The sequence below is a fragment of the Citrus clementina genome, unplaced genomic scaffold (genome assembly GCF_000493195.1).
Source record: "Citrus clementina cultivar Clemenules unplaced genomic scaffold, Citrus_clementina_v1.0 scaffold_3, whole genome shotgun sequence".
In the NCBI taxonomy this organism is placed as follows: domain Eukaryota; kingdom Viridiplantae; phylum Streptophyta; class Magnoliopsida; order Sapindales; family Rutaceae; genus Citrus; species Citrus x clementina.
The window spans coordinates 43,395,864-43,409,669 of NW_006262339.1; the positions used below are offsets into that span (position 1 = coordinate 43,395,864).

Here is a 13,806-nt window from a genome sequence, read left to right on the forward strand (position 1 = left end):
ATTTTCATGATGCATTGTATTATTTTCTATAGCGAAGACTTCCTCACTTCATAAAGAAGTTCTACATATAATTAAGTTAGAAAATTAATAACTCTTGAGAGAGATAAGTTCATTAAGAGATCATGGACTCTAGTAAAACTACAGGATAATTTAGGCCATTGGATTTGAATCCAATGACTCATTGTTTTTTCTTTTCTTTTTCAAGAATTTACAATGAGAGGGCTAACATGTGTAGATTTTATAAGCCAATGGCTTTGTCCCAGAATATTTAAGTACTAAAATAAACTCATGCTATACATACATATATATATATATATATATATGTCTTTCTTTCTTGCCAACAAAGCAATGGCGAAGTTATCTAAAAAAAAAATTTGGTTAATTACAAAATGAGTGATGATAGAATCACAAACTCTTTTATAAATTTATCTTGTACAAATTGATGTAGCATTAATTCATTGGTTGCATGAAAAAAAATCGGCAAGTGTTCATCCCTCTTTTAACTTGAAAACTCTCATCTTCTCATTATTTCTTTGTCAAAGTTTAAACTTTTAAAATTAGAATAAGGTGCAATGACAAATTTCAGTAAATTTCATTTGTATAGAACAAATAATTTGAGAAATAAAACTTATTATACTCTTTATTAAGTGTATCTTTAATTTCCTATGAATAATTCTTGTACAATAAAAAAAATTTAATTAGAAAAAAATCCAACCAACCCCAAAAAAAATTTGCTAGCTCCGCGCTGCAACAAACCACACTAAGGTCCTGTTTCGATTGAAGTGCTATAGTTTTTAAGCTATAATTACAGTGAAAAAAAAACTATAACTTTGAAATAAAAATTAATAATATGTAATAATATAAATTTTAAATAATAATTTTGATAAAATTATTAAAGATAAAATAATATTTCTATTATACAAGTGAAAAATCATATTAATATAGCTTCCAAACTACAATAGCCAGTGTTTACCAGATACTCCTAGTACTGTAGCATAAAAGTTACAGCTGTCCAACCTCAATTTTAAACACACCTTAACTACGACAAACCACATTAACCACGATAAACAGTCAAAAGACATGATGGTTACCTAAATGCATGTCGTTAAGAGAATATGTGAACTAGTTAAATCATCAAACAAAATTAAGTTATTCATAACCGAAGAACAATCCAAATAGATTCGCAAAGAAAATCTCTTATTTTTTCCACCCAAACTATTGTTTACACATGTTACGATAGAATTAGATCCTAACCTGGGCAATATTCATTAGATACTTGCATAACCCTACGAGTTAAGTTAATTATCATTTACAGCACACAGTATTTGGAATTGGATTACAATAAAATACAAAATAAAAGAAGTATCATTGGACCAAAACCCTACAATTTGTTGCGCCTTGGTCCCATAAGCGATGTAGCAAAACCCTAGCGTCCCGTATGGTTCCAAATGTACTTATAACCCCCAGTCGATTTTAGAGGATTCCACCTCCGAACTCTTTGCTTGCCGCCGCAAAATATCTGGACAACCCACCATAGGCATAAACTTATCCTTGCACCCAAACAATCCCTAAACCATTCGCAGCTTCAGGCTAGAGGTACGTTAGTCAGTCCCCATTGTTTGTTTCTCAAGAAATCTCCAGAATCTTTCCTTCCTTTTAATCCTTCCTACTGCGGAAGGAAACATAATTAAGAATCTAATTTTCCATAGAAAAATTATAAGCCCCCCCCCCCCCCCCCTCCTCCCCCTCCCATATTTTTCTCGAGAAAATTTTTGTCCCCAAATAATGGCTAGTAGAAAGCTGGTTCGGGACTTGTTTCTGTCTAGACAGCGGCCCCGGTTTCTTCAGTTAACGCCTCTACAGGTTCGCTCGAATCTAAAGCTATGATTTTTTGCTCGTTTATGGTGAAAAGTTTTTATTTTTATTGGTTTTGTTGGGGGTTAAATTTTGGTGGAATAGGGTTCGAGTACGAGACTGCGGTTGGTTTCTGCCAATGGGTATTCGAGTAATCGTCAATTCAGCGTGTTTAAGGAGTTTTCGAAGAAAATTAAAGGCGAAGCTGAAAGGTATTTGAGTCTTTTCGCAATTTATCTCCCAGTATATATGAAGATTTCAAGATTGGTTGGTTGTTGATTTTGGTTTTATGTATCACTGTACTTTTAGCATTTGGTTTGCTGTTGATGAAGCTATGAGAAATGAATGCGAGTTGGAATTTGAAACTTACAATACTTTTTACAAAACTGAAACTATTCCAACTTATAAAGTTTTGAGTTCAGCATGAGTTTTAATGTATCATTGTATGGATATTGTGTTATTTCCTTAGCTGTGTTCACATTGTGCATACTTTGTTATATGCTTGGTTGCAGTAACCCTGAATTTAAACATTCGGTGAAAGAACTGAAAAAGAAAGCAGAGGAGATTAAAGGGGTGAAAGAAGAACTTAAAGAAAGGTAATTTTGTATATGGTTCCTTATTGTGATCTATTTGTGGCTTTACTAGTTAATAGGCTGAGACATACTTTTGTATGTCAAGGGTGTGCCTGAGATGGTGAAATGGCGAATGCAGAACGAAGCAGACAACTGAGCAGCTTTACAAGCAAGTGGATGGTGTGTGGATGGAGGCTGAATCTACGGTAAAAAAGGTCCGATTAGATACTTTTACAGTTTAAGTGTATAAATATGCTCTCTTCATTTTTCGCTCTCGGATACACAATCTGTGGGAAAGGTCCAGGCTGACCTTGGCATGGAACTGAATCTGGCTAATTCATGAACTTTTGCTATCATGCCCATGGCCACGATCTCAGACTGGGGACTGAACTTATTTATTCTTTTATTTGTTTAAATGTTGAAGGGTAGAACCTAAATTAATTTTTTTTTTCCTTCCTTCTCTTCCAGTCGTATTGGAGGTCTTCAATGAGCTATTGCGATAATTTTTAACAAAACTCTTTCTGACTTTGGAAACCAATTTGTATTCTCTACCCTTCGCTTAGTCATTGCGTTTGCATAGTTTTTGGTTTATCAGAGATTTAGAGATATTGAATTGAAATTCTGTTCAACAGCAAAGGTTTAAGTTATATAAGTATGTGATTTCATGTATCCAATAGTAATAATAGATGTAAAATCAATGTAATATTAGCATCCATTATGGGTACAAGGAATGGATTTGATATCAGTAGTCAGATTGACGAAAAATAGATCTACTAATGAGAAGTGCATTGGGTTGCATAAACTTAGAAAGTTTTAGACTTAGTGCAATTTGATCTTGCTACTATTCTCTTCTCTCATACACTACGACATACGCAACCTTGATCAATATTTGATGCTTGCACCCGTAACATTTTCTATGATTGCCCCATTCATATTTCACCCTCTGACTGCAGTCCCACCTTCATGATAGAATAGCTGGTAGAGGAGGTTCTGCCCATTGTAGTTTTTGTCTTGATTTCTCTGTATTTTTCTTGGTTTTAGGATGAGTATGCATGCATTATAAGTTCATTATTGCATAGTCCTTAAGAGCAGTCATATTTCAAGTTTATAGGAGTAGGTACTTTCATGTATTGAGTGTTAGATGCCGCTTTTGCTGAGGGCCTTTGTTTTGTATCAAAAGAAATAGAATTGATGTCAGTCCATATTGTTTATAGGTTTCTGCCAGCATGAAAGAGAAGATTTCAGCTGCTACAGAGGAGGTGTGTACTTTTATTTAGGCTGTCAGCCTGTCAATAATGACTGATATGTATCTTAACCTGATTAATGGGAATTTTTTCTTAATTGTTGTGTGATTTAGGTCAAAGGGACTTTTCGGACGGGAACCACGGACACTTCCGCAAAACATGATGATGATGTCAGAGATGGGTTCAAGGCATCATCTGGGGAAGAAAAGCAGAAGCAGACAGTGTCCAGTGATACTGCAGAAACATTTTATGGGAAATTGAAGTCGAGTATCTCTTCCCCAAAATTTACTTTGGCCTTCCAAAAATTGAAGGAAGCAAAAGTAGTTGACTTAGCAAAAAAGGGATATGATATTGTAAAGGATGAGTTAAGTGGTAGCCCAAGTAAGAGAAAGCATCTGGAATATACTCCTTCCCCCTCATGGACAGGTGAGAAAAGTACGAGAACTGATCTTGTTGTTACACCCTCAAAGAAGTCTATGTGGAGTAAACTCAAGGAAAAGGTTTGTATTTTCTTGGTGCCATATAATATCTCAAGATATTGTATCTATGTCTTGCATTTCATGCCACTTTTGTGAAACTGATTTTATATCTTTTAACCCAGATGCAAGGTTATCCTGTGTTTAAGCGCATAACTGGAATTAGTGAACCTGTTGTGACAAAAGGCCAAGAGGTATGCTCCAATAGGTTATTATTGACTTCATCCTGTTTTATTTCATTTGACATTGCACATTGTATAAGTATTGATTGGCAGAAGTAGTTTATTAGGTTATTTGCTTTATAATTGAAGGTATGGTAGTGCCTGTTTTGTCTGTCGTGTAGTATTTTTGTTGTATAACGCAAACCTCAGTTGACTTGTTTTCCCAGTATTGTTCAATCAGTACTATTTATGACTGCTGTCCATGTCAATATTCACTGCTCTATTCACATTCGCCATTTACTTAAGAATGTATTATGTTTTATCATCAAGCAAATTTCCTTGGGAAGTTCAATGACATTTGAGCTTATTATGCATGGTTATCCCACATCATAAACTTGTGGATGATTATGCCTTGAAGTTTTATTCTCTAGCATATATGTTGTATAGACCTTTCTCTTGGCAAATAGAGTCCCTCAATTGCCTTCTTCAATTGCTTGATTTTTGTTTCATTGTCTATCATTTAGCATCACTAGTGTTAGACTCCATAATTAGTGCCGGCTGTCTAAATATTATACTGGGGGTAGTTACTTCGACAGTGACACTTAACATTTGTCTGGATTGGGATTTCAGATTGCAGAAGACGTGCGGGAAAGATGGGAAACCAGTGACAACCCCATTGTTCACAAAATTCAGGAGTATGCTTTGCATCCTCAACTTTTTCCTTCAGATTCTGTTCATGATTTATAGAGTTGGTTAGAATTTCAAGGATATTTTTTTTTTTGGTGGTGTCATGTCTGTTGCAGTATGAACGAGACCATCTTTCAAGAAACAGATGCTGCAGCATCAATCAAGGAAATACGGCGTCGAGATCCGTATGATCATGTCTTTTTTGATTTTTGCTTCTAGGTATTATGTTTGGATTTTATGTTCCAGAGTTTAACAACCTTTTTATTTGTATGAGTTAGATCATTCTCCTTACCAGATTTTGTGTCAGAAGTTCAAGAAGCAATTAGACCAGTCCTTAGTGCCTACATGAAGGCGAGTTTGAGCTTCTTTGAAATTGATGAAATTGTGTGCTCTTATATTGTAGTTTCTTTTTCAACAGCCCTCTTTTTCAAGAAATTCTTTTGAATGGTGGCTGTGCCAGTGACATTAGAGGTGCATTGCTTAACAAAATTTTATATGGCAGGGAGATGTTGAGACTTTAAAGAAGTATTGTAGCCCTGAAGTGATTGAACGGTGTAAAGCGGAGCATACTGCTTATCAGAGCCACGGAATATTTTTTGATAACAGGGTAAACGAATTTGTGAAATTCTATCATTTTCTCTTTGCGTGCTTTTTTTTTTTTTTTCTGGTTGTCGAGTAGTGACTGTCATTTCATTAGTATTCATCTTGGTACTTTGGGCGTTTGTAAAAGCTTGCTATTGCACATCCAACCAAGTAACTTGAGCTTTTACAAAGCTCTGTGATAACCTTTTTCATGCAGATTCTGCATGTATCTGAGGTGGAAGTAAGAGAGACTAAAATGATGGGATCTTCTCCGATAATCATTGTAGCGGTATACAAATATTTTTCTCCCTTTGGAACTTGATTGATGCATTGACAATTCTTAGTATGAAAAAATGCTGATTCTGCTGCCATCTCCCTGATATTGTAACAGTTCCAAACACAGCAAATCTACTGCGTACGTGATAAACATGGTACAATAACTGAAGGGGGGAAGGTAAATAATACAGCACTTCTATTTCCTGAATGTGGTCATTTACCCCTAAATGAAGCATGTGGGTCCCACTGCTTACTTTGTCAACCTGTTCATGCTTGAGTTCTCTCTTGGCCTGCCTCATAATTTGTTGCAGTTCAGTGGAGTTGTGTGCGTGTGCAGTGCTTTGTTTATGTTCTGGGGGAGAGATAAGGAGATTTTAAAGAGAGACTAAAGTTGTTGAGCTTTAATTTAACCATGTAAAGTTGCATTCTATCAAATATAGTACTATTGATGTGCCTAAGGCATTGTATTAAAGAACAAATGAACAACCTCCACAACCCCTTAATTGCATGCATTGAAAGTTGCTGTGCTTTTCTTCAGTTCGGTATATTGACTCTCTGGTGCTCCGGCAAATTTAAATTTTCAGGATACAATTCAGACCGTATACTATGCCTGGGCTATGCAGCAAGTAGATGCAGAAGAACTTGGAGAAGATGTTCTCTACCCAATATGGAAGTTGAGAGAGATGCAACAACTTGGTGTCCAAGCCCTTATCTAAAACTTCTGAAATATTCCCCTTCTTACTCATGGCAGTTGTAAGATTGATTCTTTTCCCCCAATTTTCTTCTTTCTCTTTTTCCCCACAACTTTTGTCTGAACTTCTCTGGGTTTTTGTCATATCACAGCCAGAGAATATTTCATCTTTAGGGTAACTTATAGATTATTCAAATGAAATAAAGAAAATTTGGAAAAGCATGCAAATTCGTCCTTCTGCTGTTTCTGGACTTAGAAATTAATTTGAGGTCTCTTGAAGAACATTCTTTCACGTGTTTTCTTCAGAAGCGCTAATATATTTCATATGTTATTTGCTATTCACAATGAAGAAACTGAAGATTTTTTTCTTGTGCATTAAATTGTATTTCTCATGTAAAAACGGTGACTGCCAAAGTTGAATCGATGATTGAGAAAAGGCATCCATCACCGTCATTTTGATGTTTACCTGTACATTGATGGTATTTATTATGGATAATGCTTGGCCTGAAAGGTTAAAATTAAAATACCCTTTTACGCCAGAATTATTCTGCGGTCGAAAAGCCCCCCAAAAGGAATCCATAAATGACTAACTAGAAAGAGTCCCAATTCAGTCTAGACGTATAGATATTAGGGTAGTGATATTTGATTCTTCAATTCTTTTCATTATTAATCTTTATTGTTCAATTAATCATTTTTTTCTGAAATATCTTTATTAAAAAAAGTAAGAATATAACTACACAAAATATAAAAATATTATCACATGGGCTTACTTTTGAGTGAAACAGAATTATATCAAAGATAAAAATACGTAGTTAGTAGCCATGTTATCGAGTGAAGCTCGATGGAGCCAAAGCAACTTTGTTGAAGATCAAATTGAGGCCATGATTTTCTTGATAAAATACATGCTAGATTAAAGCATAAATCTACAGTATGTAATAAACTAATTGAAGCCCAAATGATTCTCTGCACTCTGTTTTATAATACAGCTAGCAGCTATTATTTTTAAAAGTTAAAAAGATTACCAAAGTCACCCTAAGTCCATATTCACTCGCTACACAAAAGTCTAGCTCTAGCATCAAACGCGTTGCGTAGGAATTAAGCCAGTCGAAAAATTGGACCAAACAAAGGCGAATACGAATCAAATAATAAAGAAATAAAACAAAAACTTGACATCGTATGAAGAAACTAGATTACCCTTGTTATATAGAACCATTTTATCAGTCTCCTCATGCAGTGCAGCGCACTGCAAATCTCTGGCACTCCCACAGATATTAATGTCTTGCTTGAATCTGAGGTTACGGCCGGCCAAGAAGGCATGGAAGAGCTTCACATCCAAATTACAGAGCAGACTGCATAAGCTTCACAGGTCCAAAGATATCAAGAAACCCAAGAACCGACTTTATTATGTCACAAATACTGCTTCAAAGGCTCCTATAATCATCAACCCATCTCCCTTCCTTGGCCAACACCAACGCAATATCCAACGTAAAAAGAATACTCTTCAACCGTCCAACAAAGCCCTACGTTTTCGTCAGCATCGCCGTTACCTCTTCAAAAAGAAAGCTGGGCCCGTGTATATCGACAAGCTCTTCAAAGAGCCTATAGCTACTGCCCAGGTTGTAGCAAAGAACGCGAGGGTGGTCTTGGATCAGGAAGCTAGAGCGCCAGGGACAAGCAACGTTAATATCAAGGAAGAGAAAGCTAGTGCTACCAGCGCAGCAGATGATATGTGGGAGTCTTTGGCATTGGCGTCGCCACAAATGAATGGGATTGACCAGAGAGCCGAGGAGTTCATTCGGAGTTTCCGTGCTGAAATGGAGCTTCAGGAGATTATGGCGCGTCGTTTGTAGCAGTTGCTTGCCAAAATGTTTGAGCATCAACAAGGGTCTGAATTTTGTTTTTTCTTTTGTTCTCGTACATGTCCCGAATGATGTAAGAAAAGGGGGAGCAGTTTCAGCGGTCTATCAAGATGGGAAGGAAAAGAATTAATCTACAATGTGTATCTACAATGTTATTTTCCGTTTTTAAGTTGTGTGATTCCTATCATCATTCATAACCCAAAGACTTTTGATCGCGTTATTGTGTACTTCCTGCTGACAGTTACCCAACAGGTCCCTGATTATGGCTGTCTTTGTATTTTGGAGATCGGACAAAACTCAAAAAGTTATATTTTCCAATTAATCAAACATAGCCGAACTCTTTTCTTGCTTACTTCGTATGATAATATGTGCTATCAACTTACTTTGCATGTCATCTGATATTATGCTGTTACATCGATCATTCTACTACAAGGTTAGGAATTAGAATTGACTGAAATGTGAATAATCAGACAAAGGCCAAAGCTAGTAATGTACTAGGAAAGACGAGAGAAAGGAACATCTACAACATATTTGATTTTTATTTTACAAGACCACTTTATAAACTGAAAAAGATCATGAAAATAACAGAAGTATGCTTAAGGGCTGGATAAAATATAGGTTTGAAAAAAGAGCAAACAACTACATTTTCTTAAAAGGACAAGCGCCCCCGAGGCTTTACTATTCCAACTTCAAGCAAGTGACAACCTCGAATCCAAGTCAGAGCCTCTCTCTGTACATTATCGCACATATGAACTTAGTGCAGGAAATCCTTCATTGGATCATCGTGATGTACTCTCTTCATCCTGTATGCCTCCATGTCCTCAGCCGTTACCTGTAATTCACAAAAATTTGGGTTAGGAAAACCACACCAAAGCCACAAGTGTTAATTCACAAAAATCATGATACTAGTTCGCTCAACGTTGAGGACGAAATGGCCATACCTCATCATTCCATTTAACATTGTATTTACGCTTTCTTTCATCTTTCTCCTCTCGCTTCCTTTGATCCTCCTGTCACCAAGACAAGCATGTTCAGTAACTGTCAATCACCAATAACAAACGCCTAGGACAGGAGTTATAAAGGATTCCAAATGCAAAATGGAAGTTAAGACTAGGGGTTTCCATAATTCAACAACCCAACAAAATTTAAATAGGTCCATACCCCCCCCCCCCCCCCCCCCAACCCCCACAAAAAAAAAACCCAATTAATGATCAAGTTGGGTTTAATGAATCCTCATAACCCAACCCAAGAAGAATAAAAATTACAGCAAAACTAATGCCAACTATCCACCTAATCCTTTTTATTTTTTTTAATAAAAGAAACTTCTCAATTTCTCTATGCAAAACTAAATACTGACTAAATTCTCTAAATTCAAAATTCAATAATTAAACTTGAATTGCACTAAAAGTAAGTTGATATAGGCTTTCAAACATTAAATCACATAGCTTTTTATACACACTTTATTTTTGTTGATTTGTTTATTAATAAATGTAAGATACTATAAACAACATTTAATGCATGATAGAGAATTATTTGTTTTTTCCTCTATTTGAATCGATTTTAAGTACCATAAACTTTTTAATTTATCTTTTTCTACTTTTTAACTATAATCAATCCAATCAACTCAACCCGATGATTTAACTATAATCAATACGTTTATTTGGCTGGACTGGATTGATTTTTTCTCAACCCAATCAGTAGTGGGTTGGGTTGGATTTTCACAAACCTATCCAACCCGACCCATGCCCACCCCTAACTAAGACTGATGACGCTCTTCCCTAACAGAACTCTGAACATTTGAATGGCATCAAGGTTATTTCAGGTTCAGATGATAAAAGTAGATCACTGCTAAGCGTCAGTCCGTTCCTTTAAAAGATAACTTCAAAGCCTTGAGCCATATCATAAGTCGTCACAAGTTACATTAGCAAGGAAATCAGGAACACCCAACTCACAGTTCTTCTCCCAAAAAGAACTAATAATGATAAATAAATGAACATACCACACTAAAGAACAGAGTCTATGAGAGAAACAAGACCTAAAGGTTGGAACTCATGCTTACCTTCTTGAGTGCCTCAGCAAGCAGGTCCTCATCCAAAACCAAGTCATCTGGAAGATCAGTTCCCCAAGTAGCAAGCCTTTTTCCCTCCACTGGTGTCTGCGTTTCTGTCATAGGTTCACAACACAATCGCAAGATTAATAACAACCAAATATGATATAACAGGGTAACCTGATATGGAAACTAAAAATGGTCGATGAAATCAAGCAAATTTTTCCTTTTTTATGTAACTTTAAAAATCTGACAGACCAGTTTTCACTCTTAACCAAACCAAGGATGAGCACATGGAAAGGATGTTAGTATATTAACCTTCAGATGCCTCTTTACGAGCAATATTGGCTTTCATAAGATCGGATGCAGCCTCTGCAGCCTCAATTCCAGCAGCACCTGTGCAGTAGCTGTTCCGTATCACCTGTTTGCAGCACTTATAACCCCACTGATGATCCTTCCACCATGAACCCCAAACACAAGTGTGATTATTAATATATACATCTTCTTCATACTTGCTCCTGGGAAGTGCTGTCTCCTGTCAAAACATGAGGCAAGCCAATGAGATTTCTTGTAGAGAGCATTCAACCTATGTCCACTAAAAAGTGGACAATGCACACTAAATGACAATAAACCAAACAAAATAAAGAATAGCAGTTAAATTGATAGGGGTATTAGGCGATGTCAATTTACCCATCAAATTGTTTACTGAAGCAAACCTATTTTCAACATAACTTTACCTGTCCCTTTATGATCCTACCAGCACGATCATATTCAATTTCTCTTTCACTTTGTCCCAAAAGCAGCTCTCTAGGAAGTTCTTCCTCAGCGGCCGCATTGCCGTACTTCTCCATGATTGTCTCCTTTGTTCGGGACTTCAATTTATCCTTTATGACTATATAATTTTTATAAAGCAACTCAGCTTGGGAAGGAGCAGCTTGCATGTGAATATCTTGTCCCTTGTCAAATGCTTCCCAAGCATGGATGTTGAGCTCCTTGAACTCCAAAGCTTGACCACTATTTCTGTATTGGTTGTCTCCCTGTCAAAGGGACAAAAATATCAGTTGATATATAATATTACTTTTCAAATGAAAACAGTAGTTGAATTGAAGTCCTTCATAAATCGAATGTCGACAACAGCCACTTACTCCATAGAACTTATCATTTGGATCTGCATCTGGAAGGGGATCCTCACGCATGGACCGAGTTTTGGGATCATAGTGAGCAGAATTGACATCAAGATTCAAAAGATATTTTGCAGTGTCCTCCCGAATACGCAAATTCCTGATAGTAAGAATAATTCAATACGTCAATCACTACAACAGTAAAAGGGCATTAGAAACAATACTGAAATAAGTCCATCAAGAAGTACCACATGGACGCATTTTGAGCATTTCAAAACGAGCAAAAAAGCTTCTTTTTTTAATTTCTCCATTTTTAACTAAACTAAAAGAGCAACTCATCAGTGAGGGACACTCACCTTACAGTTCCAGTGCTCCCACCACCTGTTGTACGCACACGCTTTTCTACCTTGGCAAAATCCATTTGTTTACTCTCATCAACTTTAGCTTCATCTATTCTTAAATCATCATCCTCATCCTCTCCATCACTGTCCCCACCCCCACCACTATCATTATTATTATTCTTCTCCTCCAATTTCTTAAGCTGCTGCTCCTTATTGAATTTCCTTCGAGCATCATCCCGAGCTTCATATCTCTCCACAACACGGGCATAGCTTGATGTATCATAGCCATTCCACCGGTCACGCTTTCCATCATAATCAAGCTCAAAGGTCTCAATTTTTTCATCAGGTGCAATGTTTATATTCGTCCACTTTGCCCCCATTTTTCGAGGTCTTTCCATGCATGACTTTGCATCATGCGTCATGGCTCCACAACTACAAAAACCACGCATGCACATTATGTCATTAGTTAGTCAGTTAAAGAATGAGGAAAAAGTTAATTATGTATCCAACGAGTAGCAGGACCCCAAAACTTAAGATAAAACCACAAATAAGCAGGTCAAATTCAAGATATACTTAATGCATTACAAAACTTTCTACTGATTAAGCTAATATTATGTAGCAGGACCAAAACTTAAGATATAACCACAAATTAGCAGGACAAATTCAAAAGATACTTAATGCATTTCAGAAATTTCTACCGATTAAGCTAATATAATGCTCGGCCTCACTTAACGTCCAAGAAAGTATCATCTTACTTGCCTAAGAAGAAGCTTTGAAGTCTAAATTATGCAAATGATTATAGGTTTTTACTCATCATGGGAGAGTAGGTACACAATGAAAACATGTTTTATCATATAAAGAGGTTGGTTTTGATTCCTTCAAACAAAAAATTATCTGCTCTCTATGAAACTGGGTAATTGAATGGATAGGAGAGAGATTGTATAACTTACTTTGCACATGCACCCTTGCGGTATTTCTCAGCATGGAATACTTTTGCACCCCTGTCATACCACGATTTAGTGTAATTTGGATCCGACTTCCATTTCCTTTGATGTTTCAAACTCTAAAATGCCATAAAAGAAATCATATAAGTACACAGCCTTTTCGTTACAGTATGTATCAGAGAAGACAATACAAACAAAAAGGAGCATGTAACTTACAGGTTTCTCAGAATTGAGATACCATGGAGCAGATGACATATACTGTGGAATATGAGGATTGATTTCTTTTCCATCCTCGTCAACCTCAGCTGGGGCAAGCCCAGCTTTACGTGCCTCTTCTAATTCAATCTGCTTCCGGTGATCCTCCCTTGATTTAAAAGCAACTGCAAGCCGATGTCAAACATTACTTTAACGAATAAAGAATAAATGAAAACAACTGGTGCCAAAAGAACATTATAGGTTACACAAACACCACCACCAAGTCAAGCAAATGTTGAAAAGATAGAAATTTAACATGTGTTTGACGTTATGTAAAAAAATTGATGTCTATTTGATATCTTTCCCCAGTATGTATATATATAACACAAGATATGGATAATTTTATCTGGAAATAAATAAGCAGAAAAATCGATGAAAATGAAAAAAAAATAAATTTCAACAAAAATTCGAAAACAGAATCCGTAAATTCCAAGTTGCAAACTTGCCCAAAACGTATTCACGATTTAAACTAAAAGCGCCAAAATTAGAGATGGTGAAGAAAGACGAACCTGATGCTGTTGCCATGCTTGGGCCCGGTTATGATGAACAGGACTTTACAATTTTTCAAATATTTTGAGTGATTCTGCGATAAACGAATTCGGAACTGAAGCAAGGAAACCCTAGATAATTAAGGCGAGAGAGCAAGAGGGGGATCGGGGAAAGTCGGATGCCTTACTCTTCACAGTTATTATTATA

General features: G+C 36.3%; 3 protein-coding genes across 4 annotated transcripts; 2 read left to right on the forward strand and 1 right to left on the reverse strand.

Annotated features, from left to right (window-relative positions):
- Window positions 1–1,366: 1,366 nt before the first annotated feature.
- LOC18046771 (mitochondrial import inner membrane translocase subunit TIM44-2) lies at window positions 1,367–6,835 on the forward strand. 2 transcript variants are annotated; one of them, XM_006443776.2, is made up of 14 exons: window positions 1,367–1,863; window positions 1,960–2,066; window positions 2,367–2,450; window positions 2,566–2,641; window positions 3,641–3,685; window positions 3,784–4,170; window positions 4,272–4,340; window positions 4,938–5,002; window positions 5,111–5,179; window positions 5,273–5,345; window positions 5,497–5,601; window positions 5,794–5,865; window positions 5,968–6,030; window positions 6,437–6,835. In XM_006443776.2, the coding sequence occupies exons 1-14, from the start codon at window positions 1,786–1,788 to the stop codon at window positions 6,566–6,568; spliced, it is 1,425 nt and encodes a 474-aa protein (XP_006443839.1). In that variant the 5' UTR covers window positions 1,367–1,785; the 3' UTR covers window positions 6,569–6,835. The 2 variants fall into 2 exon arrangements, with proteins under 2 accessions (XP_006443839.1, XP_024044161.1); XM_024188393.1 differs by having other exon boundaries at window positions 1,730–1,863; window positions 2,566–2,632.
- Window positions 6,836–7,579: 744 nt separating this feature from the next.
- On the forward strand, window positions 7,580–8,754 carry LOC18046772. The gene has a single exon (XM_006443778.2). It carries the CDS (start codon window positions 7,818–7,820, stop codon window positions 8,391–8,393), a length of 576 nt encoding a protein of 191 aa, XP_006443841.1. The 5' UTR covers window positions 7,580–7,817; the 3' UTR covers window positions 8,394–8,754.
- Window positions 8,755–8,892: 138 nt separating this feature from the next.
- LOC18046773 (pre-mRNA-splicing factor SLU7-A) lies at window positions 8,893–13,806 on the reverse strand. The gene is made up of 10 exons (XM_006443779.2): window positions 13,620–13,806; window positions 13,072–13,235; window positions 12,862–12,974; window positions 11,927–12,343; window positions 11,595–11,730; window positions 11,187–11,486; window positions 10,768–10,984; window positions 10,462–10,565; window positions 9,344–9,412; window positions 8,893–9,234 (listed from the first exon to the last, which is right to left on the reverse strand). Exons 1-10 carry the CDS (start codon window positions 13,633–13,635, stop codon window positions 9,157–9,159), a joined length of 1,614 nt encoding a protein of 537 aa, XP_006443842.1. The 5' UTR covers window positions 13,636–13,806; the 3' UTR covers window positions 8,893–9,156.